The 26,649-nt window shown below is 38.3% G+C and overlaps 1 protein-coding gene across 1 annotated transcript in view; it reads right to left on the bottom strand.

Annotated features, from left to right (window-relative positions):
- FBXL17 (F-box and leucine rich repeat protein 17) overlaps nucleotides 1–26,649 on the bottom strand; it is a 152,492-nt gene that overhangs the window by 40,483 nt on the left and 85,360 nt on the right. The window contains exon 7 of the mRNA XM_035100064.3: nucleotides 15,623–15,699. Coding sequence (XP_034955955.1) covers nucleotides 15,623–15,699 — 77 coding nt within the window. The remainder of the gene's footprint in view (nucleotides 1–15,622; nucleotides 15,700–26,649) is intronic.

Raw genomic sequence — 26,649 nt, 5'->3', positions numbered from 1 at the left:
AATGAATCAGGTCACAAGGGTGAATGCATTGCAAGATTGATCTCTGCCAATTATATGCTGGCAATTGCATAAGGGAATTGCTAACAACAACAACAACAACAACAACAACAACAACAACAACACAATTGTGTGAATTGCTGGTAAATTTTCTTCTTGCAACAGGTAAACTCAACAATGTGATGATTCTGTTTAAAAAGGAAGTGGAAAAGAACTTTAAAGAATCAGGTCCCCATTTCATGCTCTTGCAGGGATAAAGATGGGAAGCGATCCTTATTTAAATTTGGAAGATATAGGAGGTTTGTGACTCTAGAGTTTAATGCATGAACAAGAAAGCCAATATTTGGATTAACGAGAATGTGCACATTTCTGCATATTTATTATAATTCATTCCTGGATTTTATTTTCAAAAAAAATCAAATAAATAGACATAGATCTTCAAATGACTAGTTTCCTACATAAAAATACCAGGTAAAGATGTTTATTGCTATACTTGATGTATTTTAACCCGTATAAGGACAAACAACTTTAGAGGTCACCATTTTGCCATCTTTAAATGGGGAAATACAAAGGCACAGATGTCTCAATGAAAAAGCTAGATGGGAATTTGCTCTGTTTCTTTGATGGACAACAGCAATAAATCTTCAGTACTCACTACCCAGTTGGAAGGCAAAGATAAAAATATGTTAAGGATATGATCTTGGTTAAATAACAAGTTTAGTACACAAACTACTTCATACGACTATGGCTTTGTGAAGCATCTGTCTAAGCGACATTTCTTATTTGAAACAAAATAGAAACTGAAACATTATAAGTATATATGTACAGACACAGATACAAAACCAGACACGCACATATAACTATATATTTTTAAAAACATTAAATTCCACAAGGATAAAATACTTATGCACTGAATGCAGTGCTACTTGACTAATTGATGGACCTTGAGGACAACATTTCTATAAACTACTCTTAATGAGCACATGTACCAATTATAATGCCGCGCTAAAAAAAATAGGCCACAATTTGTCTTCCTGTCATATGCAATAGATTTTCAGCAAACAGCCCACAGGTACCACTTGAAACAGGCTATGAATAATAGTGATGCCCTGTAGCATCTTCACAATTAAGATTCTGTCAGCATTTCCATTAAATTCAGTGTATATCTAATGCAGATGTTAAATGTTCAGGTTACTGTTTTTAAAGTCCTAATACCTAGGATTCAAAATCACTGGGACATGTACAATGTGCCAACGGAAATCCTAACCTAATATACAGATTACAGAGTAGGTATTTAATTAAACAAAACATAATATTCAAAATATTCGGAAGGTAATAATAAACTGAATCTCAGCTAAGGCAAACTCATACATATCATATATTAATTTCACCCATGCTTTAGCTCAGCTCACACACCAGCGTGAATGAAATGCAACCAAGAGGTGGAATTTTACCATTTAAAAAATGCATGTTTATATGCTGGGGCATTGCCGCTGAATTCTGGGACCAGGTCTAAAGGATCAGGAACTGGTAAAGGGCCTGGCATGTTTCCTCTAGTTCTATTGTCTATTGTGAATCCCCTACTTTCTCCACCAGATCTAAATAAGCGCCAGCTTTAACCATGTTTAACACTCAAACCTTTTTTTTCAAATATTGGATAACAGTACATTGCAGTTAGCATTAACCATGGCTAATGTTGGCATGGGCATAAATCTTAAGCGTCAGTAGAAATATGTGTGCCACGGGAAGGGAGAAATACCAATTCCTGCAGGCTGCTCCTGATTCCCAAAACAATGGCTTAAAGAACCATTATTCTGTTTTTCTCATGAAAGTAAGATGATGTGGGGTTACTTTTAATAAATAGCTCTGAGTTTTTTCTTTACAACCAAGCGGGGGGTGACATCAGAATTGAAAAAATAGGTATTCTAATCAAATTTATGTTGTACCAGGAGAAAGCAGTTGTTCCTTAACCAGCGAAGGACCACAGTGTTTTATCTTGCAGCAAGGAAAGTTGTCTTTGTTTCGGCCCCCAACTGTGTCATGCTAGACCTATCACCTGTATTGTGGCAAGAAAACCAATCAAAAACTCAGTCCCCAAAACACTTTGATTTCCTGTGCTAGATAGCTGGTGCTCGCTCTTTATGGCAAAAATCCTTATGTGGTGTTTGGGGGGGGCTATCTCCCCCAAAAACAACTTGGGTGGGCCACACTCCGCTGCAGCCATTGCATCCCGGTGCTTGGGATATTTAATAAAATATCAAAGTTGTTCTGTTTGATGTTTAAACTATTGATTTCTTAATTTTGGGTTCAAAATAATAAGGGTCGTCTTATACATGGGGGCAACTTATATACACAGAAAAATATGGTATGTCTATCTAGGTATTTTTTCAATTTAGTATTCCATGTTCAATAGATTTGACAATATATGCATGTAACAGAGCCAAGATGACAGAGAAACTTTGACCAAATTAGTAGCAAGTGTCTCACTCTTGCAATACCTAGTTGAGTTCTTGAAAGGACAAGATACAAGTTCATAGCAGTCTATGAATAAGGATTATTAGCCCTCGTACTCCTGGCATCAGGTTGATGATATGGCATCCTGCCAAATGTCTTAAGAGGATGTTCAGTACAAGTAGTACAGACAGCGAAGCAATTCCAAAATTACCTCCGAGACTACTCTGACTTTTCTGCTGAAAGCCTGTCATTTCTTGATTACATGTTAGAAACTACTCTCGAAGTATCTTGTGAAATTGGTCTCTCATGCTTTCACCCATTATATCACAAACCAATTAGAAAAGCAGCAAGATCTTCATTCTTCTGTAATTGAGTAACATTTCTGTCTCTTTGCTCATGAGTAGTCTCTGCTTCAGATGGTTTATGCTCTTCACTCCGATAAAGACTTTTTAAATGTTCAAATAAAATACCATTTACTCAATCTTAAAGGCATTTTGGCTATTGTTTTGGAGTCAATGAGAATTAAGTAAGCAGGGTGAATTTCTATTGGATTCAAATTGAGAGAATGCGAGGCACTGCATCTGCTAACTGTAACCTTCCACTCCAGCAATTGCAGCCTTGTCCATCCTAAAATTGATATGTCACTCCAGATGTGCTTAACTGGGTCTCAGGGCCCTAATCACACAATGCAACAGGCATGCTCTACTTGCCTCTGTTTTCTATCATTAAAACATTAGCATATTTTGAGCCTCAAGGGCCATTCAGTATTTCTGTACTAAGGATTTGCTGACTCAGAAGCACCTACTATTAGCTTGCTTATCTCAAAATCCCTCAAGTCACACAGTACTATCAGAGCTCAATTTGAAAGAGGCTCATATTAAGGAAGATAAAGGTAAAGGTACCCCTGACCATTAGGTCCAGTCGCGGACGACTCTGGGGTTGCGGCGCTCATCTCGCTCTATAGGCCGAGAGAGCCAGCGTTTGTATGCAGACAGCTTCCGAGTCATGTGGCCAGCATGTCTAAGCTGCTTCTGGCGAACCAAAGCCACACACGGAAACGCCGTTTACCTTCCCACCGGAGCAGTACCTATTTATCTACTTGCACTTGACGTGCTTTCGGACTGCTAGGTGGGCAGGAGCTGGGACTGAACAACGGGAGCTCACCCCGTCGCGGGGATTCGAATGGCTGACCTTCTAATCAGCAAGCCCTAGGCTCAGTGGTTTAGACCACAGCGCCACCCGCGTCCCTGTATTAAGGAAGATAAAAATGTAGAATTAGAATGGAAATGAGATTACAGCAAGCAGCTATCCACACACCAAAGCTGTTAGCCTAAAATCTCAGTCCCCCTACAAGCATACAGATAAGACTGTGACACTGTCTTAAAATCAATTGCTACTGGAATGAATTCCCTTTTGTAGTGTACCAGTGAATAGTTATTCCCTATTGCAACCACACCCTTATGGGATACCATTAATAATATTCAATGAATACCATGTAACTTCTTTTCCTGTATTCCAATGTTGCCCTTGCTTACTAGAGCCTCTGTACAGTGGTACCTCTACTTATGTGCCTCTCGTTACGTATCCTTCGGGATACGCACACAGCAAACCTGGAAGTATATTTCCGGGTTTCGCCATGCCCATATGCGCAATAGCGCTGTATCGCACCCTGCGCATAAGCGTTCTATCGTGCCGTGTGTGTGCACAGAACAGGCACCTCTGGTTGCGGAAACCTCGGGATGCGACCAGAGCTCCAGAACGGATCCCGTCCACAACCAGAGGTACTACTGTACTAGGAAACAAACTGATCTAGTCTCAGCTTCTCTGCAGTAACCCCAAGTGTGTATGATGATCCACACATTTTTTTAAAAACCCAATATGTTGAGATGGCAACAGAGAGGAGTGGCCCAGATTGAACATACCACAGTCATCAGCCCTGGAAAGCACAGGCTTTCTCAGTTGGGACTCCACATGGGAAATGTGGATTTAAGCATGAGATACTCACTATGTTCTAGATCAGAAATGGGCAAGATGTGATCTTCCTGCTGCTGCTGAACTTTATCTCCAACAGGGATGATGGGCACCGTAGTACCAACATCTGGAGACACATTCCTGCTCTACATCCTTCTAAAAACAGGTTTAAACTCCATTCCAATCCTTCTAAAAACAGGTTTAAACTCCATTCCAATTTCTAAAATGTCTTCTAAAAGTGCAAAGTATCACTTAGAAACAAGCTCTACCAATTTCACCGTTTCCCAGTGATTTTACATGGCTATCTGAAACGAAATAATGTGAATCTATTATTGTAAGATGTATTGAATTTGGCACATTTCATTGTCTACAGCAGTGTCATGACTCCCTTGGTGTCCTCCAGCTCATACCCAGGATGGCAGACTCTGGAGGAAGGCAAGGAGGTAGATAAGGAAAAATGGGAGAGGAAAACTGGAACGGCATTTCAACAATCAATGATATTTCAGTAAGAAACATTATTTTCAAAAATGGATAGCTTTTTCTTCCAACCAAATGTTAATGTAAACTGTATCCCTAACTTGGTTGTGGTGGCATTATCTAGCTATGGAGTTTACAAATTTCTATTCCTCGATAAAATCCAGAAGGGGGAGCCATGCTAGCCTTTTGCAGCAAAATAATAATTCCCAGTCCCTTACTTGATATAATCACAATGAAATTTGCCATATTAAAACTTATTTTCTTCATTGACTCTGTGAAACTCAGAAATGGAGCTGAACAGAACTGCTTTTATTGCTCAAGTTATTTCTTTTGCTCAAGTCATTTCTCTTCACCTATTAAACTGTTTTTGCCCCACTGTCAATTGTTATTTTTTATTTTAAATCAGGAACTGCTCTGTTGTCCCAGAGGTATTTTCTGAGAAGCCTGCAAATAAACCCAGCTATGATTTTAAATCAAAACTTCAGGAAGCTATTTTCTTTGAAGAATATAGAGTCCATCCCTCATTGCCCTCCAACAGCTTTACCATCTATGTAATTTGTTTCTGTGACTCTTTCTCCATTTTGCAACCTCTATCCTAGTGCTCCCTTTTCTTTAACTAATATATTCAGCAAAACTGTTTTACAATAGTTTATTCTGACTGTTCTGCTTGGATCGTGTTGTAAGCTGCAACCATTCTTCTTTCTAGATCAGCCACTCGGCAGGTCAGCTCACCTAATTGGAAAAGACTAATGCAGCGATACCTTGCATGCATCGTCACTTCCCCCTTTTTGTCTAAAAAATGATTTCACAGAGACTTACTTGGGGTCAGAGCGGTGTGGAAAAACTATCATTATTGCCCAGCGGCTCCCCCCCCCCACCAGTGAAGACTGGAAAAATCGCTTTCATGGTTCCTATGCAACAATACAGTACATTTTTTGCACACAGCGGAAAGATCCACATCTCCTCGGTGAAGCAGTACTTTATTCACAGGCTCAGCAAACATACAGACCTGCTTTCTTACTATTATTTGTTTAGGCAACTGATGAAATAGACTTACTTTGCCAGTTCTCATTTTGTTCTTTACATAGGTAGTCAAATTTGTTTTCATTTCAGCAGCCAACAGCAATTAGCACTGCTTTGCCTTTACTATGCACATATACAATTTATTTATTGCACTATGTTCTGTTTTCATCTCTTGATGAAATTAATAGCAATAGGAAGCTCTTCTATGCTCACCAAGCAGTATCCAGACGTTTAGACTTCTTATACTCCCAGGATATTCAAGATTGATAGAATTGAAGCCTCACATGAGAGTTGGGTTTGTGTAAGTTGAACCGATGAGCTTACAGACACACCTAGCTAAGGTGTAGGAAACATCTGCTTGTCATGAACTACCTCTCCATATTAGAGGACTTCTGGTACAGCGCCAGCATCCCTATAATATTGAGATTTCATCAGATAAGAATAGGACTAAACTAGTGCTTTATGGGAACTGCTCTGCAGCCAACAATTAAAAGATACCAATCTAAAAGGATATGCCCTTATCATGAAATACCTCTTTCTGAATTTATTAATTTAGAAACCCTTGTATATTGTGGAGAAATGGTTGCAAATCGATGAAATTCAAGAAGCAAGTTTTACTGATGAGAGCTAAGAGTCCAACAATAAGATTCCCAATCAAATTAGCTGGTAGCCTACTAAGGCTACATTTCAATGTGTGTCAGTTGTTGTACTGTACAATTATATTTACTATCACTTTCTCTTCAATAATGAATTATAGAAAAAGTTAAAATAAGTTAGGGAGTGTATCGTCTAATAAATAGACAACTCAACTTTAGTCTTTAGATATCCAAAACTGTTGTTGCTGTGGATATTATCATAGCTGCCAAGTTTTCCCTTTTCTCGCGAGGAAGCCTATTCAGCATAAGGGAAAATCCCTGTAAAAAAGGGATAACTTGGCAGCTATGGATATTATATCACTGCACAGACATGCAGTGTGATGCTTTAGTACTGTGAATATATTTAATATATTTAAGGACAACAAACAGTTATGTTAACTTTTAATTTTGCCTTTTCACTCCATTAGAAACAGAACACTAGATACAACATGGATCATTTTTGCTGCTACAGTATTAATTGGATTCTGCTGATAGAAGATAATCAATTTTGGTTGTTGTTCACCTGTACATTATTATTTCTATTTCCATTATAATAAGCAAAAAGAAAATATGCTATTAGGATAGGCCAGTTATCTAGTCGACTTCTTCATGTATTTTAAATATATGGATATGGCGTTATACACATTTATCAAGAAATAAGTTCCACTGAACTCTATGGCTGCTGTTCTTGAGTAGATATGTAAAGGATAGTGCTTTTAAAAATGCAACAGACACCCCCCTCCCATCCCCAAGACATGCACTCTAAATGTGCTTTGAATACTGTAAGTGAAGCTGATCATCAGCCTGACTAAGAAGTACAGTCTTTGTGGAAGTAAGTATAACCATTTATATATTTTCACCCAGAAGTTAACTAAAAAGGTACAATACAATGAAGATTATAAAGAAAATGAGTGTTTATTGTAGAACTGATGAGCTTTGTCTTAAAAAAGACCATGCTGCAGTAGTCCCTACATTATCAGCGAAATGAAGGATTGATTTCAATGGTGTCCTTCCACTGTGGAAGCTTCATTGCTCCAGCAGAGGTTTCAATGAATGGAAGGGAAAGCGAGATGATTTTCAAGAATTTTTGCTTCTTCTGTACTCCCATGTGCTACTTCCTGTGCCAAAAGGTCTCCCAACCCCTTAGTGCAGGTTTGGAGGGGTGCAGCAGAGTGAATGGGCGAGTTTGTAAAAGGTTCTCCTCTCCTCTGTTCACAGAAGGCTCAACTGAACCAAAAACCCTTCTCGTGAAAGGAGGGACATAACTGGATACAACCCAACAGTTGCCGAGGATGCTGTAGCAACTTATTTATTTAGGCTTCCATTAAACAGTAGCATAGGGAAGTGGAAGCTCACAAATAACAGCAGCGGCAAGCGAAGTCTCAAGATATATCTAACAGATCGCAGAAGTTTCTGCCACTGCAATTAAAATTAGTTCACTTACTGTGCTCAGACAATTATTGTGCGCCAGTAAAAAAAAAAGTGTGTGCAAAAAGCAGTGTGTGAAATAACTGGGCCAACTAAACAAACAAGTTTAACTTTATTGCTTTCACATTTATCTTAATTCCATTATTCCAGTGAAGTTTGAACTGATGATCTAGTGCAGTGTTTCCCAAACTTGGGTCTCCAGCTGTTTTTGGACTACAATTCCCATCATCCCTGACCACTGCTCCTGCTAGCTAGCAATGAAGGGAGTTGTAGTTCAAAAACAGCTGGAGACTTAAGTTTGGGAAACACTGCTCTAGTGCAAAGGATAAAAACAATTATGGTCTTTTCAACATCACAGAAGTGTTTGCCTTTCAAACTCTAAGGTTGTTTCACTCATGAGGACACTTTTTGCTAAAACAAACTTGGTTGTGGCTAATCCTAGAGGATTAACAGATTTAAAATGTTCATCATGTCTCATCAATATCTTTAGAAACAATTCTAAATGATGGCCTTACATGCCAACACCAGTATGTAGAAACTCCAGATTTCTACCACACTGTTGCAGTTAAAATCTTTATGATCTTAAAAACAACATAGCTGTAAAGGAAAAATAGCTGTAAAGAAAAGCAGTCTCTTTTTCAGTTGGTCAATGAGGATTCCTTCCTTCAGTCACGACCATTCGCTTCAGTTCGCTTCAGGTTAAGTACGCTTCAGGTAAAGTACAGACTTCTGGAACCAATTGTGTTTGTAAATCGAGGTACCACTGTATAAATATCTTAGTATAAAAATATCATTCTGCTGTTGAATATTTACAACATTAACATCCAGTTAGTAAAATGAACTTTGGCTGATCATTACACTAACATTGTAAATATAAAACTTTGAGTGTTTGATGGAGAAGGAACATATTTCAGCATTTTTATTTTGAACTAATGAAATATTTGTTACTCTATGTTTCTAGGTAAATTACAATTATGAAAAAAAGCAAACAGGCAAACACCTGTAAGTGTCTATGTATTAAAACATATTCTAAAATGTGCTGTTAAAAGTACTCCTAATAGCTGAAAATACAGCTCAGAAACACATTGTGCAGATCAGACTTCAAAAATACAGATATTTATTTAAACTCTACTGAATCTTTATGTAAATTGAGCAAATTAATATTGAGTTGCTTCATGAAACAAAGTGAAAAGAGTTGTAAAGCTGATAACCCAAAACCGACAACATTAATGGAACAATCAAAAACCTTCAGGGATCTGGTAGGGCTGAAAAATCCAGATAAATAAAAGGCGCTGACACAATCATAACTTACATCCAGCATTTGTGAAATAGCTGATTGTATTTAGAGTACAGTATTATTAATTTTAAAGTATCAAGTTGCCTTGAACAACTTCTCCCCCTCTCTTTCAAACAAATGGTCTGATTTTACAGACATTATTTCATCCCTGAAGTACAACAGGTCTGGGAGTGGCCTGTTAGTATAGTACCTCAATTTAAGACTACCCAGGACGGAAACCAGATCTTCCACTCTGATCTATCCAGAGAAAATTCATTTATCTGTAAGATGGCTTTGCCCTGCCTTTTCTCAAGAGCACAAGATGGCTAACAAATTCAAAATCAATAAAATATAAGCAAAAAATTACAACTCAAAACAGAACACAAATGGTAGGAAATGTTCACTGATAACAAAACAATCTGCAGAAATGGCACTTTTACAAGTGCCACATAATTGCCCCACACTTGTAAGAAATAGCTTTTTTACCACAATAGCATCTGCACTCTCTGATTCCCTGCCTATTGAGATCAAGCAGTTGCCTTCACTGTACTCTTCCTGATGCCTGCTATAAACATTTTTTGTTTAGGCAAATCTACTTGGACGTGTAAAAGTTGGCAGGTGTTTTAATCTGTAATTTTAGTTTAAATCTTTTTTGAATTTTTCAAAACTTGTTTTTTAATTTTTATCAATACTTGTATATTTTATCTTCTTCTGTCAACTGCTTAGAGGTTTTATTTACAGTTAAGCAGTATGTAATTGTTTTAATTTAAAATTTTATGAAAAATTATAAAAAAAATGTGCCGGGGAGAGAAGAGAGAGAGAAACTTGTCCCCCCCGCCCTGCCCCAGCTTCAAAATTTCACATCTGGAGGGATCTCATTTTATCCCCCAAACCCTACAGCACATGGTTAGTGTGTTCATGACGGAGAAGCATTTGATTTCTGGTGCAAGTCCTACACTTTTGTCATTACATTAAGATTGCCATACGTCTGGAATTTCCCGGACATTGCCAGGATTTGTCCATGTGTAAGAACTTTTGTGTCTGGATTTTCACTTTTTGAAATATGGCAACCCTACATTACACCTAACTTACCATTTGTCAGGGATATGGCTGAATTGAATGCCCGGGAAGAGTCTGACTCTGGAGAGGAAGGAATGCCAGTACAAAGGGAGGCAGAATCTGACTCTGGAGGCGAGGGATGGCAGCCGCAGACAGAGCAGGAGTGGGTTAGTTCAGCCCCCTTTCATCAAGAGTTCCCAGACTCAGATAGAGCAGCAGACTTGGAAAGCTCACAGGCAGAGGGAGGGAAGGAGATAGATGACATTCAGGGGGTTGCTATGCAACCAGGAGGTAGGCAGCAGTTAGTAGGATCTTTGTTTGATGGCAGGGGGGATTTCACCCACCTTCTCCCCGAACCAGAAAAGCTGAAAGGGTTAAAATGCAATGGAAGTACAAGAGAGGAAGGGATGGACAAGAGTCAGAGTGACCAACTCGTAGCTAAGAGTGGCAGGCTCGGAACTTTGCTCTGAATGTAAATTGTAAATAAACTGCCATAAAACTGACAGAGTCTCATTAATTCTTATCAGGGCTTGCTTGCCTGCCTGAGATCATTACACCATTTACTCTTTGACAAACCACATATATAGTCAAATTGAAAAGAGTACCTAGGTTAATTAGGTAAGGCACACAGGATTTTAGAAATGTTTAGTCTTACAAATATTTCTCTTTTCAAAAGAAATCTGTGCTCTTATAATTTTACAGTTTTCAGGCCACTCCATTTTCTCAAAGACACTGCTGAATCCCAGGACCTATTTTCTTTATTATAGAAACTGGCCACATATCTTCCGCCTGAAATATTCTCTTTTTTGTGTACTAAGGCCCAAGTGGTTACATATTTATGGAAGCATTTCTTATGAGCTCTTGGCATTTTGTAATTAGATGCAATGTATTTCAGTATGTACAGTTAATAAATAAGCAAGAATAGGGCACTGGATGAAAGAGAATTGCAAATAAAGTATGCCATTAGCTTAGTTGGGTCAAAAAGATCCCTGACATTTCAAAAACTAGAATCATTCCACTTGACTTATGGAAGAACTAGAATACATACATTTAAATTACTTTGGTTTGGTTTTTTTTAAAAGGCACTAAGTTGAATTCTGTAGCTTCAGTTCAGCAAGATGAAATGGCAATTCACTGATGCTGCTTAGTCCTGAAAGGCAAGGTTTCTGGATCACAATAACTGAGCCTACTAGATTCACAAGTGGCAATAGGCAGAAAAAATAGAAATACAAATGCACTTGTGCTTATACTCACTGCCACAAGTCGTAATATACAAAGAGGCAATTTGCACTTCTCATTTGGAAAAGCATTTTTAATTGAAAAGCTGACATGATGATCAGCTAGTGAATGGATTTTCAACATTTGTATACTGTAAAAGCAAGTTTACTTTTTATTTTACATTACCTGTTTAATAATTATTTTTTCCTATGTAAATAAAAATGTAAAGTTTTTGTGACGCTCTATTTGCGTGGCCGCACCAACGCCAGCATGCCGCCAGAACAGCAGGAAGGAGAGAACAAAGCCGGCAGGCTCTCTACTGCTACAGCTGCATTTAACAGAGCGGGGAGGCAGCGGCAGCAATGGATATAACAGCACGTTAAGCTACCACCAAGAGCTTATAAGCGCCACCAGCACAACTGCACAAGGCAAGAATCTGAGAGCCCCTGGAGCCCCTAGCATGGCATCTCCCAAAGCCTGCAGCACCCTAGCTGGGGAAAGAGGCTGGCCGACTGGCATGACAAAAAAGAGCCACTTTGACATGACCCTCCATGACAGACTGCTGCTGCTGGCCACTGCCTGCTGAGGGGCTGGCGGCTTCATGCCTGAGGGACTCCTGGCTGAGCCGGAGGAAACAACACTCAGTGTGCTGGTCACAAACACACCAATCGGGAATGTGCCGGGTGGGGAAAGAAGCAGGAAGGTGACAGGGACTGCAGACAGTTAAGTTGGAAGGTGTGACAGCTGCTCAGGTGCAAGGGGTAAAAAAAAATGGAGCCACTCTGTGACCCACTAAAAATGGAGTGGGACTAGCTCCTCTCTGAGCTCCCCCACCTTTAAACAGAGGTGGGGCTTGGGGTAGAGATAGGCAAAGGGATGGGTGAGGGATAAAGTGAGGGTTTTGGGGATCAGGTGTAAAGGAAAGAGGTGTGGGGGAAGAGGTGCAAGAAAGGGGTTAGCAAAGAGTGGCTATTCCTAGTACTATTATATTTATATTATTTTAACAAAATCACTGTATCTGTGAGGTTTCTCCATTCAGTGCTATCTAAGACGAGTAGAGTTGTTCAGACCTACTGTAATTCCATTCCTCAGACGAGGTGCCCTCTTCAGCTTTCTACCAGTTTTGAGTTTTTTGTTCGTGAGGACAGCTGCCCACAGAATGAGGACCCTGCTGCCCAACAGTCACCCAAATTGAGCTAGCTGAGTAGTCTTGGGCATGGAATCTCCCAGACTGATGGTACTGAGTGATTTCCACTTCCAGGCAGATGCTTCATAGCCTTACAATATGTTGAGCTGAAAATTACAGGGACTCCTAACTTCCACAGGAGACAGGACCTATTAAAAAGAAGTAATATGGATCCAAACAGTTTTCTGGGTGCCTTGGGGAAGTTTCCTATTTTGCCACTTGATGATTCTGTCAAAGCACTTATCAGTCTCTAGGATGGGGAAACGACCAGGAAGTTTGACATAATTGCTCCTGAACACCCTGTCCAGTTGAGGCAAACACGTTACCTGGCTTTACCTGGCAAACTGGACAGGGGGAGTAAGTCCCTGCTGGTTTTGCTGGACCTCTCAGCAGCTTCCAGTCTGTTGACCACCATATTCTTTTGGACTGTTTGGCCAGGGATGGCTCTGGGGAGCACTGTTCCCAGTCTTTCCTTAGGGGTCAGTTCCTAAAGGTGATGTTGGGGGATCCAGTTTGACAATTGGTGTATGATGTCCCTCAGGAATTAGGGAACACATTTTAATGTGATCCAGGAGGCTTCTGCCAAGTACCTGAAGTTTTATTTACAGGTTGCGCTTTATCTGTGGTCTCTGACTACAGAGCAAGGAGATAGGCAAGCAGAAGGAGTTGCTTTTGTGAGTTGGTATCTTCACTATCAGCCAGCTCTGGAATTCATCTTCAACTCTTTTTACCCCTCCTCCTGCAGGAAGAAATCTGGATACTTGCCTGTGATTATGTCAAGTGCCAGGGACCAGCAGAAACAACCCACGTGGGGACCCCACCACCACCAACAGATGATATTGTACCTTTGCATGGATTTGCAGTATTCTATATTTGGCTGAATAGTTGGATACAAACCTAATAACTAAAATAGAGGTCACTGATCCCCCCCCAAAAATGAAGCAATTGCTTGGTTTTTGTAGTAAAAATATACTTAAATTTTTTATACAAAAGAGTTATTATAGATTCTAGGTCCCTGGGGAACAACACTTCAGTTTTAAGAGGATGAAATGTTAAGTTAACATTTAATGTTGCATTTTCAAATATGTAGTTTGCCACAGTTTGCTATCCAAGATGCAAAATAAACCCTCAGAGGAGAGCAAAAAAATCACTTTAGAGGAATTTAAATGAAGCCAATAGATGCCTTTAAACAGGGAGGCACAAAGTGAAGCACAATATACGAGACTTCTGCAATGGAATGTAAAATATAGGTAAGAGGATATGGTGCTCTAGTTTGGGGCATAGTGACAAGCCACATTCAAAGCACACTTTCTTCCAACCTGCTATTTCCCTGTATACTTACTTAGTGGGCGAAGAAGGTGCTGATAATGGGGGCAGTGCATCATTTTACATTATCAAAAAAATTAAAAGTTCGGCTTAACTGTCTTTCTCAAATTGAAAATCCTCCATAATGTACCACGAGACAAAAGATCTGCAATTCTTATAGTTGATTTACCTCACTATATGGGGCTTTGAGATGCACAGTGGCATTCCAAACAAACTCTCAAAGAAAATTGCCTGGAATTTTCATGACATCAGGAGTATTCTTAGAAGTTATTTAAAGAAAATTGATTTCTGATAGTTATGAATTACATATAGCTCTGGCAGATGTTCTTTTTTGCATGAGTGATTGTTAAGAGTATTGTCAACAAAGTTTTAATATAACTTTCTTTTTTAAAGGATGATTTATGTGATTTACAGGCTGACTTAGGTGACTATTCTTTATCTGTCATACTAGATATCCTAAGACTTACAAATAAAAGTTATATTATTTTCAGTCTTTTGCAGGACGGTCAACAGTATTATTCCTGGAATTCAATATTTATATTAAGGTTTTTAACATGTATATATCTGAATAAAGATATGGCTTGACTTCTTGACAGCCTGTCACAAAATGAGAGCTTAGCTGGAAAGTGTGCAAGTCAATCCAACTGAACTTAAACCTAGTTGATTCTGTGATCCAAAAGCATCTTTAATACTTTACACTCATCTTTTAAGTACGGAAAAGGTTAACTTAATTGTTTTCCATACAGTTCTACTATAAAAGCACTAAACTCTGAAGTCTCCAAATCTCCCCTCCCCATGGGAAAAAAACCAAACCTATCTATACAAACCATGGAAAATAAATTCAAATTATTAGACCACTTAGCTGCTTTCCCCATTTTTCTCCTATGAGTTACTTATCTGAGTCATATTCAATTTCAACACGCATACACGCATAACATGATTGGATAGCAGGCCCACACAGTGTTTCAAGCTTGCTATGTAATGCTTGAAGATGCCTTAAATATGTCAAAGATGTGTTTAGTTGAACAATGAATTAATTGAGACGTTACACCAAATCCAAGTTAAGAAAGCTTAGCTATGATTTAGCACAATGCTCTATTGAAAATCCAGTTATTGTTATTGTTCAATCTCTGGAAGCCACTGCAACTAGATATGGAAGTGCTTAGAAGATGGAAAGCAGAAGCAGACTTGTGGTTTAAAACCACCGGTTGCCTGTAAATTTGAAAGCTCACAACAAATACAGTGGCAACTTATGCATTGCCTGAAAGAGGAACTGAATCTCAGAGAGAGAGAGAGAGAGAGAGAGAGAGAGAGAGAGAGAGAGAGAGAGAGAGAGAGAGAGAGAAGAGGAGGATACCAATTTGCATAAAATGTGCATGTATTATTATCATTAAGATAGTAACTATATCTAAATTTGCAACTATCATTTTAATAGAAAATAAGTTTTGAAGCTACATATTTATGATTAACATTTCTTCCAACTTTTCAGAATGGAGAAATCTAAAAATATCAACTACAATTAACTCTTCTTCTTGATGGCATAAATGTGTTTTAAAAATGAATATTACATACCATAGTCTGTGATCTTACAGGACACCAAATAAAGTTCTTTCAAGTTCTGTCCTTCTTTAGCAATGACTTCTACACATCTGAAATACAAAAGAGATCTCAATTAATGAGAGACCAATGACTACTAGATATTTAAAATGTAAATTACTAATTGAGAAACCAAACTTTTAATTTGGTGTGTGTGTATATGAGGCTATTTCAGAATACATTACAGCTTACTTTTCAATCCGAGTGATTCTGGTCATTTCAACAAGATGGAAAATAGAAATATTGACAACATAAAGGACTTGCATCATTCAGTCTTGTGTTCTTGATTTTGAAATATTACAGAAATATTTCAGACTAATAACAAAATGTTGAATAGCAGCACAATATTTGTAACAGAGTTAGATTAAAAACAATAATCATAAAAATTTTTAACCTTCATCTAACTTTGAGATACTATTATAATGTAGTTTACAGTTTTAATGGAACTTCAGATACTACTCACAATAATTATAAATTAAGTACCTTGATTCATTGCTGTATGTCCAAAGTGATTATTACAAACGTCAGCAAACATCCAAGCATGAAATATCACCCCCTACTTGAGCACAAATGTTTAGCTACAGAAACATGCATTAATTAGAATGGAGATTTAAGTTCCAAAGTGTTTCTTAGTTTGTAAGAGAATTATAGAATTGTGCTTATTATTATTACATTTCGTATCCTTTTCTTGAAACTTATAAAAACAAAAACATAGAAGTAAACACAATCAAAATTCTATTGTGTGAACCATTTCCTTTATGTTATACATTTTAGAAATGCCAATGTTTGCTTGTTTTAGAAGAAACACTATGAATTTATTAACAAGGTGCTCAGCTTATAATTCAAAAGTTGCAACACATAACAATCACGTATTGCACCTATTGCAAGTTCTCCACAAAGCTTCTATGCTTCTATCTTGAAAACCACACAAGTGAGAGCGGTTTGAACTTTTTTACAACCCAAATGGCACATATAGAAGAAGAAATATTGCTCCCAAAGCTATAAACCAAATGATGTCCTCATATCAAAACATGCACACATAGAATCACTAAAATTTGTAACATTAAATGTAAGAACAAGAACCCTATTTCAAGTTCAGAACAAGACTGCCTTTCATCCTGATCAGCACAGTTATCTAGTCACAGAAATATAGTGTGGTGCATACTTACAAGCTAAATATTACATTGCATGGGACAGCAACACACCTCAAATGCAAAGCACTGAATGTCACTATGCAGCAGAGCAACAAAGTATAGAAAGAATATATCACACACACTCATTCTTCTCCTGCCAAAATGTAGTGGTAAACATTTAAGAACACCACTTCCACTTTGGGTGCATTTAAACACTTTAGCAATTCGATTATATTCATGGTTTCCTGTGTTTTTTATGCACTGAGCATAATAATTTAAATGCTAAACTAAATATTTTAAAATCAAAGGTTGATGCTGTCTATTGTGCATTACAATTTGTGAATTTTTCCTAAGATGTTTCTTCCTTATATTCAGACTTGAATCTGGGTGAATGTTAACTAATTAAACTGTGCAAGCTACAAGCTATCAAATGGATTCAAAAGGATCTTGAATTACAGAAAATAATTGTCTGTTCTACATGCATATAGTTTTTATGGGTTTTTTTTTGTCAACTTTGTAAAAGCCTGGGACATGGCATTAGTGACAATTGAAACGAGCTAATGAGGAAATATGACTACACAGTTTGTAAGAAAAGTGGTCTTCAGAGACCTTGTTACTGTTTGTGATGCACTTCAGTTAATAGGAGCTGCCAGACACTGGTTTAGGACATTTCACTTTAAAGAACTGCATTTCGATCACCTTGGTATGAAAGGAAATGACACCATCAGAGTCACAGCCTGATGAGATTTGGAATGAGTATCAGAATGCACATGCCACCTCAATGTTACATTTGAACAAGGTAAATATTTTTTCTAAACAGAAAAAACTCAGTTAAAATGCAAACAAGGAAGCATGAAAATTCACTGCAAACAACATCTAACTACAAAGATGAGCCAGTAAACTGTTCCCTCCTTATACAAACTTCACTCTATTGACTGTTAATCGAAAGAGAACTTTCAGAAATTCACCCATCTCTCATTTTTACTGAGGCTGTAAGCTTTACTTGGGGTGTCCCAGGTAAAGCCCATAAAACGTACCCATTCTAAATAGAAACCCAACATCTCTGAAAGGTGGCAGCCCACTAGTAAGATTACAGCTGTCACCTTCCTATGAGTCCATGGTGAACAAGATAGGAGCTTCTGTACTGTAAAGGAGGAAGCAGAAAATTTTGTAGCTTAGTAAGCGTACTAGTTTTTATAGTCCCACAAGATCCTTCGTTATTTATGCAACACACTTTCACCTGCCATAGATGGTGAAAGTTTCTGTAAGCAATATGAAAGGAAAATTAAAATAAATAAATCCAGGCACATAGCTGCCAGAATAAACTAGTTAGATCAGCACTAAGGATCTTTACCATTTTGGCCCCTTTATCTCTTATTTTTCTATCCTCAAAAGACTGCAGAATAGGTAGACTTCTCATAGTAGATTATAATTCCAGGGATTAAAACTGTCTGTTTGAGCTTGATAAAAAGTAACAAAGTACTATCCTTGGTTGGATAAATTTTGATTTTCTTTCCCTCTCAAACTGTTGTATTATAAGTAATTTGCACTGGCAACGGACTTAGCCTTGAACAGGCACCAGAGAGAATTCAGCAAGTGTGGAAATGCTTCTGTCTTCTCATCTAGATGCAAAAAGTGACTCTCCTGGCCAGGAGTTAATAGAAAGCAGGCAATATGCATAAGCCAGGATTGCAGGAAAGAGATACACTAGCAGTAAATACTTTGAGTGCACACATTCACTACTAGCAAATAAATGTTTAAATAGAAACCAATATTGCTTCTTATACGGAGAAAGAAAATGTGAAAAACATCATATGAACAAGTGTCAATCTCCATAGAAAGATATAAGGCAGCTGAAATAAATTATTTAATTAGATATGTATGCAGAATTTCTGTGAAACGCAGTTATAAAATGTAGACAAAGGAGCATATTTTAAAAATCAGCTTACTACTTTGATTCATATACAACTAATAAACACAATGACAGCCAGAAGGGTGCAGGTAAGTTGAGCTGTTTATCAGCTACAGTTGGAGGTGTCATAGAGATACAAAACACCTATTCTATTTGCCCCACTATGGTCAAAAAGGCTTTGCGGGCTTTTGACAGGAAGTATTACAAAATCCTACAAAACTTTGAACAGAAAATAATAATGGGACAGGGGGGAAAACAAGTATCTGCAACATAAGCCACCATGGTGTTATAAAAATGTTCAACTCCCTTTGTGATCCAGAAAATAAAGACATGGCTTGGATATATTTACTTTTGTTGGCTGAATAATATATAAGATGAAATGAAACAAGTTGCTGCCTTGTGCCTAGGTTCTTCCCTTGAGAAGCCCAGAAGCAAGACAGCTAAAGCCCAAGAGCTGCATACCTTCAAGGCACAATTTATGACTAATCACGAGTACGGTAATTTTAGCAGCTCCCAGGTAAATGCCTACTTTCTCCACAATTCTGGGCTCACGGCCACTAACTAGGAGGCTTCTCAATAGCTTTAAGCCACCTAAGCAGTTTTCACAAAGGACAAATGTCTAATTGGGCCACTTGGTGGGTCTGAACCCCAGTGTGCCTGGGATTTCTAGGGTTTGGCTGTCTGAAATTAAGGGGTGAAATGCACAAACCTAACCATTTGTGGGCCAGTGTCCAGGTTCTTATCATATTCATGCACATCATCATCATCATTTTTTATTCGGAGGCCGCCTTTCCACAGTTAAAAACAATGCTCCAGGCGGCTTACAACATGACAAGATTTACATAATTACAAAAGTCATAAACAATAAATAAACCACATCAAAAAATACACAACCAAATGGAAAACAATTTCCACATAAATCTAAAACTAAGAATACAGCATTAATATCACAGTTTAAAATGACATAGGTAAAAAAAAACAGCAATTTAAACAAAAAACAAAAACAAAACAAAACAAAACGGAGCCCTCTTTGCCCAGCAGCAGCAGCAGCAGCAGCAGCAGCCCTTTATAGAGCCCATCAGGCCTAGCCCTAGGCCAGGTGGCGAGTGGCAGGACTGGGGCCCTCAGGCGCTCAGCAGGGGAGTCCTCCTCCCCTGCCAATGCAGTGCCAATGCAGTGCTGAGCACAGAATTGGGTTCTTATTTGTGAACATAAAATGAATATTCTAAATATATTAGTGAAGAAATGTAATTTATTGACCTGGTGCGCAAACCACATTAAACTATAGTTAAAAACAAACCATGGTTTTATGTGACCAAGCAGCAAGCAGGTAGGTGATGCTCAAAGGTTCTCACAGTACTCTTCCCCCACTCCTGCTGTAGTAGAACAAACCTTGGTTGTCTGCATAAACCTTGGAGACAAACCATAAGCCCAGGTTGTTACAAGAGGCTCTGGCTTGTTTTCTAGTGGCACAGATTTTGTTTTGCACTAAGGTGACATGCAGGTACCCCAATGCCTGTTTATTGTTTTGCGCATTTCCTTTTATTTTTTGTATATTCTGGCATGGTGCTTTGGAATGTCAATATTACCACATCTTTACAACAATTAAAGGTAAAGGACCCCTTACAGTTAAGTCCAGTCGCGAACGACTCTGGGGTTGCCGCGCTCATCTCGCTTAACTGACCGAGGGAGCCGACGTTTGTCCACAGACAGTTTTTTATGGGTCATGTGGTCAGCACGACTAAGCCGCTTCTGGCGAAACCAGAGCAGCGCACGGAAACGCTGTTTACCTTCCCAACACAGTGGTACCCATTTATCTACTTGCATTTTTGAACTGCTAGGTTTGCAGGAGCTGGGACTGAGCAACGGGAGCTCCCTCCATCACGGGGATTCGAACCACCGACCTTCCAATCAGAAGCCCTAGGCTCAGTGGTTTAGACCACAGCACCACTTGCGTCCCATTACTACCATTAGGCAAATTTAATTTCAAATTGGAGGCACCAGTTGTTATCCAAAATAAATCATTCTAAACAATTTCTAGTCTTAAATCAGTAGGGGTGAGTAGAATTTAACAAATGAGGTTAAGATTAGAGGTCGTAACTCTTTCCTTTCTTACAAATCAGGATTATTTTACTGATTTGTACTTTTACCTAAACCATCCCAACCATACACTTCGTATGTCGCGCTTTATCAGACCTCTAAAACAGCCTTGAAAAAGCTATATTTACATTGTGTTTGTATATGCAAAACTTTGCCAGGTTCATGATAGTCCTGCAGTTATAGATATTTCTCTGTAAAATAACTGAATGTATGTACAATAGATTACAGAAAGCTACACTATGATTACCAACTTTGTTATAAAGTCGGATATATGTTCAGTGAAGCCAGTCCAGTAAGGTAAAGAGGCACAACCCCACAGACCGGGCTACCCATCCTTCTGCCTGCCACCACTAGTCGAAGGATGCGGCTTTAGCTATCACCCTCCACCTTAGTCAGACTCAGACTTGTCCTTGAGGAACTCAGCAGACAGTCTTACCCTACAAAGGTTCACAGGCACAGCATTTGGACATGTCTGAAGTACCACCTACATGTTGAGGTTTGAGGAGCAAAAGAAACAAAGAGATTACATTTGGGGAGGGGGAAGCTGGACAGGAGGAGAGGAAATACTAGCACGTTTTAAGGGATTTCTGAGATTTCTGGAAAGCTTTTGAGCGGAAACATTTCCCCACACCTTAAACCTACAACCAATCCTACCTACATACACAAATCCCTCCATAAATCCTTCTATTTTTTGTTCCATATGCATTCATTGCCTAAAACAGTCGTATTGATTTTAATTGCATTTTCTTGCTTTTATTTCTTATGAAATTCCATAATACTCCAAGTGTTTATACAATAAAATAAAATATAAATAAAAGAAGCAATAAAAATACAATATCCAACACATCCCATTGCAATTGTTGCAACAAGCCGAACAATTATTATCTGGGCCTCACAGACCCTCAGCAATTTTCAAATAGTACATGGGGGAAAGGTTTAGGAATAAAGTGAAGTAAAGATTACTTAGATACTTGGTAGATTGAGAGAGAACATTCCAAGAATAATTAAGACAGAAGTGCAATTAAAGAAAAGTCCAAGGTGTTACCAATAACAAGACACAATGGTTATAATTTAAGTAATCCTTGGGGAGTAACAGTGGGCACATGAAGTCAATAGTTTATCACAGCAGAGACAGCTTTCTCTCTAGTGTAACTTTCAAGGAATATAAGTACGAATGGGTTTCTTTTACAATATTATTAGTTTTTTGAAGCTCTGTGCCAATACTGCAGAAGGCAGATACTTTTCTTAGTAAATTGATTTGCAGCAATGTATACATGCCATTCAGATGTCTTGTTGTACAGAAATTACTTGGGGTATTATGCTCTCTTAAATCTTTACAATGTTGATTGGATTCAAATGCAAACATGAAGGTTTGCAAGAAGAAGAAGAAGAAGAAGAAGAAGAAGAAGAAGAAGAAGAAGAAGAAGAAGAAGAAGAAGAAGAAGAAGTTTGCATTTACAACCGATGTAAAGAGCCGTTTCAAGTTTTTGAACCTGATCCTCAATGGCAAATTATTTTCTCTAAACAGCTGTATCTCTGTACAAACATTCACATTAAATGTTAGCCTTTTTAATAAAATGAACAGCAAGGTGTAAGCCCAACTGGAGCATAACCACTCACATACTAAAGTTAAAACAAGAATATATAATCTGTACCAAGGATCAAACTAGTGTAATTGTGACTTATCAAATAATAGGCCTTCTGATGCTTGTTTGTTCATTACTAGGGTCCGTATAGTTAAAGCTAAGCTATGGTTTTCCCAGTAGTGATGTATGGAAGTGAGAGCTGGACCATAAAGAAGGCTGATCACCGAAGAATTGATGCTTTTGAATTATGGTGCTGGAGGAGACTCTTGAGAGTCCCATGGACTGCAAAAAGATCAAACCTATCCACGTTTAAGGAAATTAGCCCCGAGTGCACACTGGAAGGACAGATCCTGAAGCTGAGGCTCCAATACTTTGGCCACCTCATGAGAAGAGAAGATTCCCTGGAAAAGACCCTGATGTTGGGAAAGATTGAGGGCACAAAGAGAAGGGGATGACAGAGAAGATTGTTGTATAGTGTTCTTGAAGCTACTAATGTAAGTTTGACCAAACTGCGGGAGGCAGTGGAAGACAGGAGTGCCTGTCGTGGTCTGGTCCATGGGGTCACGAAGAGTTGGACACGACTAAATGACTAAACAACAACAACGGGTGTGCAGATTAGGATCACTGCATAGGGGGAGGTGGCCCATGCTGCAATACTGATCCAGATTAGTGTCACCCATGACTGCTAATGGATCCATAAGGGAACATTAGAAGAATCTGCTAGATCAGACCAACAACTCATCTAGTCAAGCATCCTGTTTTCATAGCAACCAACAAGATGCCTGTGGGGAACCTGCATACGGGAGCCCTACTGCATACAAGAGCAATCTGCCCTACTGTGCTTTCCAGAAACAGGTATTGGAAAGCATTATTGCCTCTGACCGTGGAGCCAGAGAATATTATCACAGGTTGTAGCCACTGATCAAATCAGGGTACTGGACCTCAATACTGAGAAGTTTGCTATTAAGACATATCAGTCATGTCTCAGCAAGAGCTGCCATATTGTTTCTTTGTTGATAAAAGAGTGGGTTAATTACTTAAATTAATGTAATTAAAAATAATCCACAATTCTATACATATCAAGCAGCGAGAGCCTAATTAGGGGCACAAAAATCTTATTACAAAAATCTGCCTGCAAAATTTAAATATATAATTACAGACTCTCCGAGACTAAATGGCCAATGTAGCCATGTGGCATCTACCGCTATTTTGTGTGTACAAGCACTGAGGTTTTACAGATTATTGCACTGGGGTTTGTGAATTATCAAATGCCTCCTTGTTTATTACAATGAGCCTAATTTGCACAACAACTGCTAAACAGAAACTATTTTGAAAAGTAGAGAGAGATTAATTGACTTGGCTCAAGGAATGCAATGTGCTACATATATATTGTTCACTTCAGCGTTAATGCCCCCTAGAGCATAAAGCCAATTAACAAAGCAAAATAGGGATGCAGACATTTAGGAATGGCTTTTCTGCATTACACAGCATTTTCTCATGTTGTGTATAAGCACCACAGTGTCAATCTTCTTTGTATATCTTTGAAATATTTGGACTGAGAACATGTTCTCATTTTATACCATTGCATTTAAAAGATTGCGTTCGTAAATAATTAGGAAGTAAACAGTTACCTTATAAAATTGCTGTTGTGTTCAGGTCCTTTGGTGCCCCAATCTGCCTGTGAATATCTCTAGAATAAGACACATAGAAACATACTAACTGGATACCTTGCAGACAGGTCTAAATGCAAGGGTTAATTAGAAAATGTAGAGGGGTCATAGTAAGCTGTTCTGTGGGCAGCAATATACTTTGAGCTTAGGACTGAGAGCAATGTTACCTTCAAAGCCCACATGAACCATCATTTTGAAATCTGGGAAGATGTAGCAGCTGCAGTCAGGACCCTGGTATAGAAAATCTGCTACAATGACCATTCAGTTGGTATCACAGCAAGTTAGTTGCTGGTTTATCCCAAAAAGATTAAAAGAGTTTCCTCATTGGTGCTATAGTTACAATTCATAAACATTTCTCTTCTTACTGCAAAGTGTCTCTACTGCTTTCCATCATCACTGCCTGTAACTGCTTCATAGAAACATGGAGTTGGGAGTGACTTCAAAGTTCATCGTCCAGCCTTCAGTCTGTAAACTAGACTGCCTCCATTTTATTGTTTTCTAAAATATTTGCACAATTCCCAACAGGCCACTTATTCTCAACATAACCCCAATCTTTGCGAATGCCTGGCATATTACAAACCACAGCTAAGTATGTACTTCCCAATGTGAAATGCCTCACATTATAATTTTGAAAAGACCGAATTGCAAATGCTCTCAGGTGCACTGACCACAAAAAAGGATATTTAAAGGGTTATCATGTCTTTGTACTTCACAATTCAAATTGCCAGTGCGCAGACAGCAGGAGGTTCTTGAAGTCGTTAATACAGATCTCTTTAAGCAAAATGTGGTGCTGAGAGGCAAAGAAGTTGATAAACATACTCACATTCCTGCTGATCTTCACTGAAAAAAAAATCCTTAAAATTCATTGTTTGTGTCTCTTATCGCAAAGCAGAAAATTTATCTTTTATGCTGTTTACAAAGTTGCTCTCCTCACCCCCCATCAGTAAAAACATTGACCTTCTTCCGAGAAGGTTAAACTTCCTGCTTTGTTTGAAACACCAGAATGCCTTTCCTCAGAAGAAATGCTACATGTTCGTGCCTCAAGCAAAGAAGAATACACTATCGTTCCAGCCCTTCATTAGTCAGAAGATCTTGGCAACAGCTATGCTGCTAGTATACGATCCCTGCATGAAAAACTGTTTTCAAACCTAACCTTGCCAGGAGCTATGTTCTATCTTGGCAAAAGGTAGCAAACTTTGCTTCTTTACCTATCGGCTCAGTCTGCATGAAAAACAGGTGTTGTGGTAGGAAATGTGGTTTGAAGAGGGAACATAATAAAATTATGTTGTTGTTTTTTTTCCAAAAGGGGGGGGAATAGAGATAACATTGCAGGGCCCAAGTGTTTGTGAAAAATGCAAATCATGAAAACTGGTTAAAGGATTAAATGCTCTTTTGCAAAAAGTGACCACTGAGATTATAATCATTAATTAAAATCGTGTAAATAATGTTCCAAAATAACTTTTTTTTTTATCTCACAGGTTTCAAAAAGCCTAATGGTAAAAAGGTTTAGTCTCAGAAGAACTGCTCTAATTAAAACTAAAAATCTAGTTCAATTAATAAGCTTGCAATCCACTCAACAAAGACAAATTTTGAACACTAAAGTCATGCAGAACCCCCATTTTTCAAACTGTACAATGATATATACATAATTTATTCATTTTCTCTCTGTTGATTTCTCTACCAAACATTACCAGCAATCCTTAAGTTTAGTGCATACTAATCTTCTTTTGGAAAATCTGAAAGTATCTTCTCAACAACTTAGTCCCACTGATTTGCTGCAGAAAACAGTAGTCAGTCACCCACACATATCATTTGTCCCAACACAATTCCACACACTTAAGACTATTCACTAGTTTGATTTTGTTTCCCAAACCTCACATTGATATTTTTAGGGCTGCCATACGTCTGGAATTTCCCGGACATAGTTGGTTTTTGGCTGTCAGAACGTGTGCCCAGGCGGAAATCGCTGAAATGTCCGGGAAAATCCGGAGGTATGGCAAACCATGTCGGTAACGTTGATTTTGGCAAACTTCCTTAAAAGTACCTCAAAAACGTCTCTCTTTTTTTAGATTTTGTAAAAAAAAAACACACACACACAAAACAACTCGACAACTTTTGTGTCTGGATTTTCACCTTTTGAAATATGGCAACCCTAGCTATTTTACATATTAAGACTTAGTTGAAATATTTATTTTTATATCTACATGGATTGGCTCATTAATTAGGGCAGAGAAATCTCCACTTCTAAAAGTCTTTTTGGAGACTTTTTGGAGATATTTATTTAAATTTTCATACCGCTTGCTGAAATAGATGAAATTGTTAGCTTTTTTTTTAAAAAAAGTTTTATTTTCAATTCTGTGATGTGGATTAAAAGTAAAAAGAATGACATGTACGTGTGAACATCTGCTTGTGCAATGAGATTTCTTCTTCCTTCCCAAAACCCTGCTCAGCCCCCATACCCCGTGAATCTTCTCCAGATGATCCCAGATTTTGGGGGCTGCAGGGAAATAGGAGGAATTCATTCAGACACTGGGAGACTCCATTGCAATTCATCCCCTACAAAATGACAGAATATATATTTAATTGTATGACCTTTACTTGT

This window comes from Zootoca vivipara, chromosome 10 (assembly GCF_965207765.1).
Source record: "Zootoca vivipara chromosome 10, rZooViv2.hap1.1, whole genome shotgun sequence".
NCBI lineage: Eukaryota > Metazoa > Chordata > Lepidosauria > Squamata > Lacertidae > Zootoca > Zootoca vivipara.
Note: the sequence above shows the minus strand (reverse complement) of the source record. Positions and strands in the feature narration are given on the sequence as shown.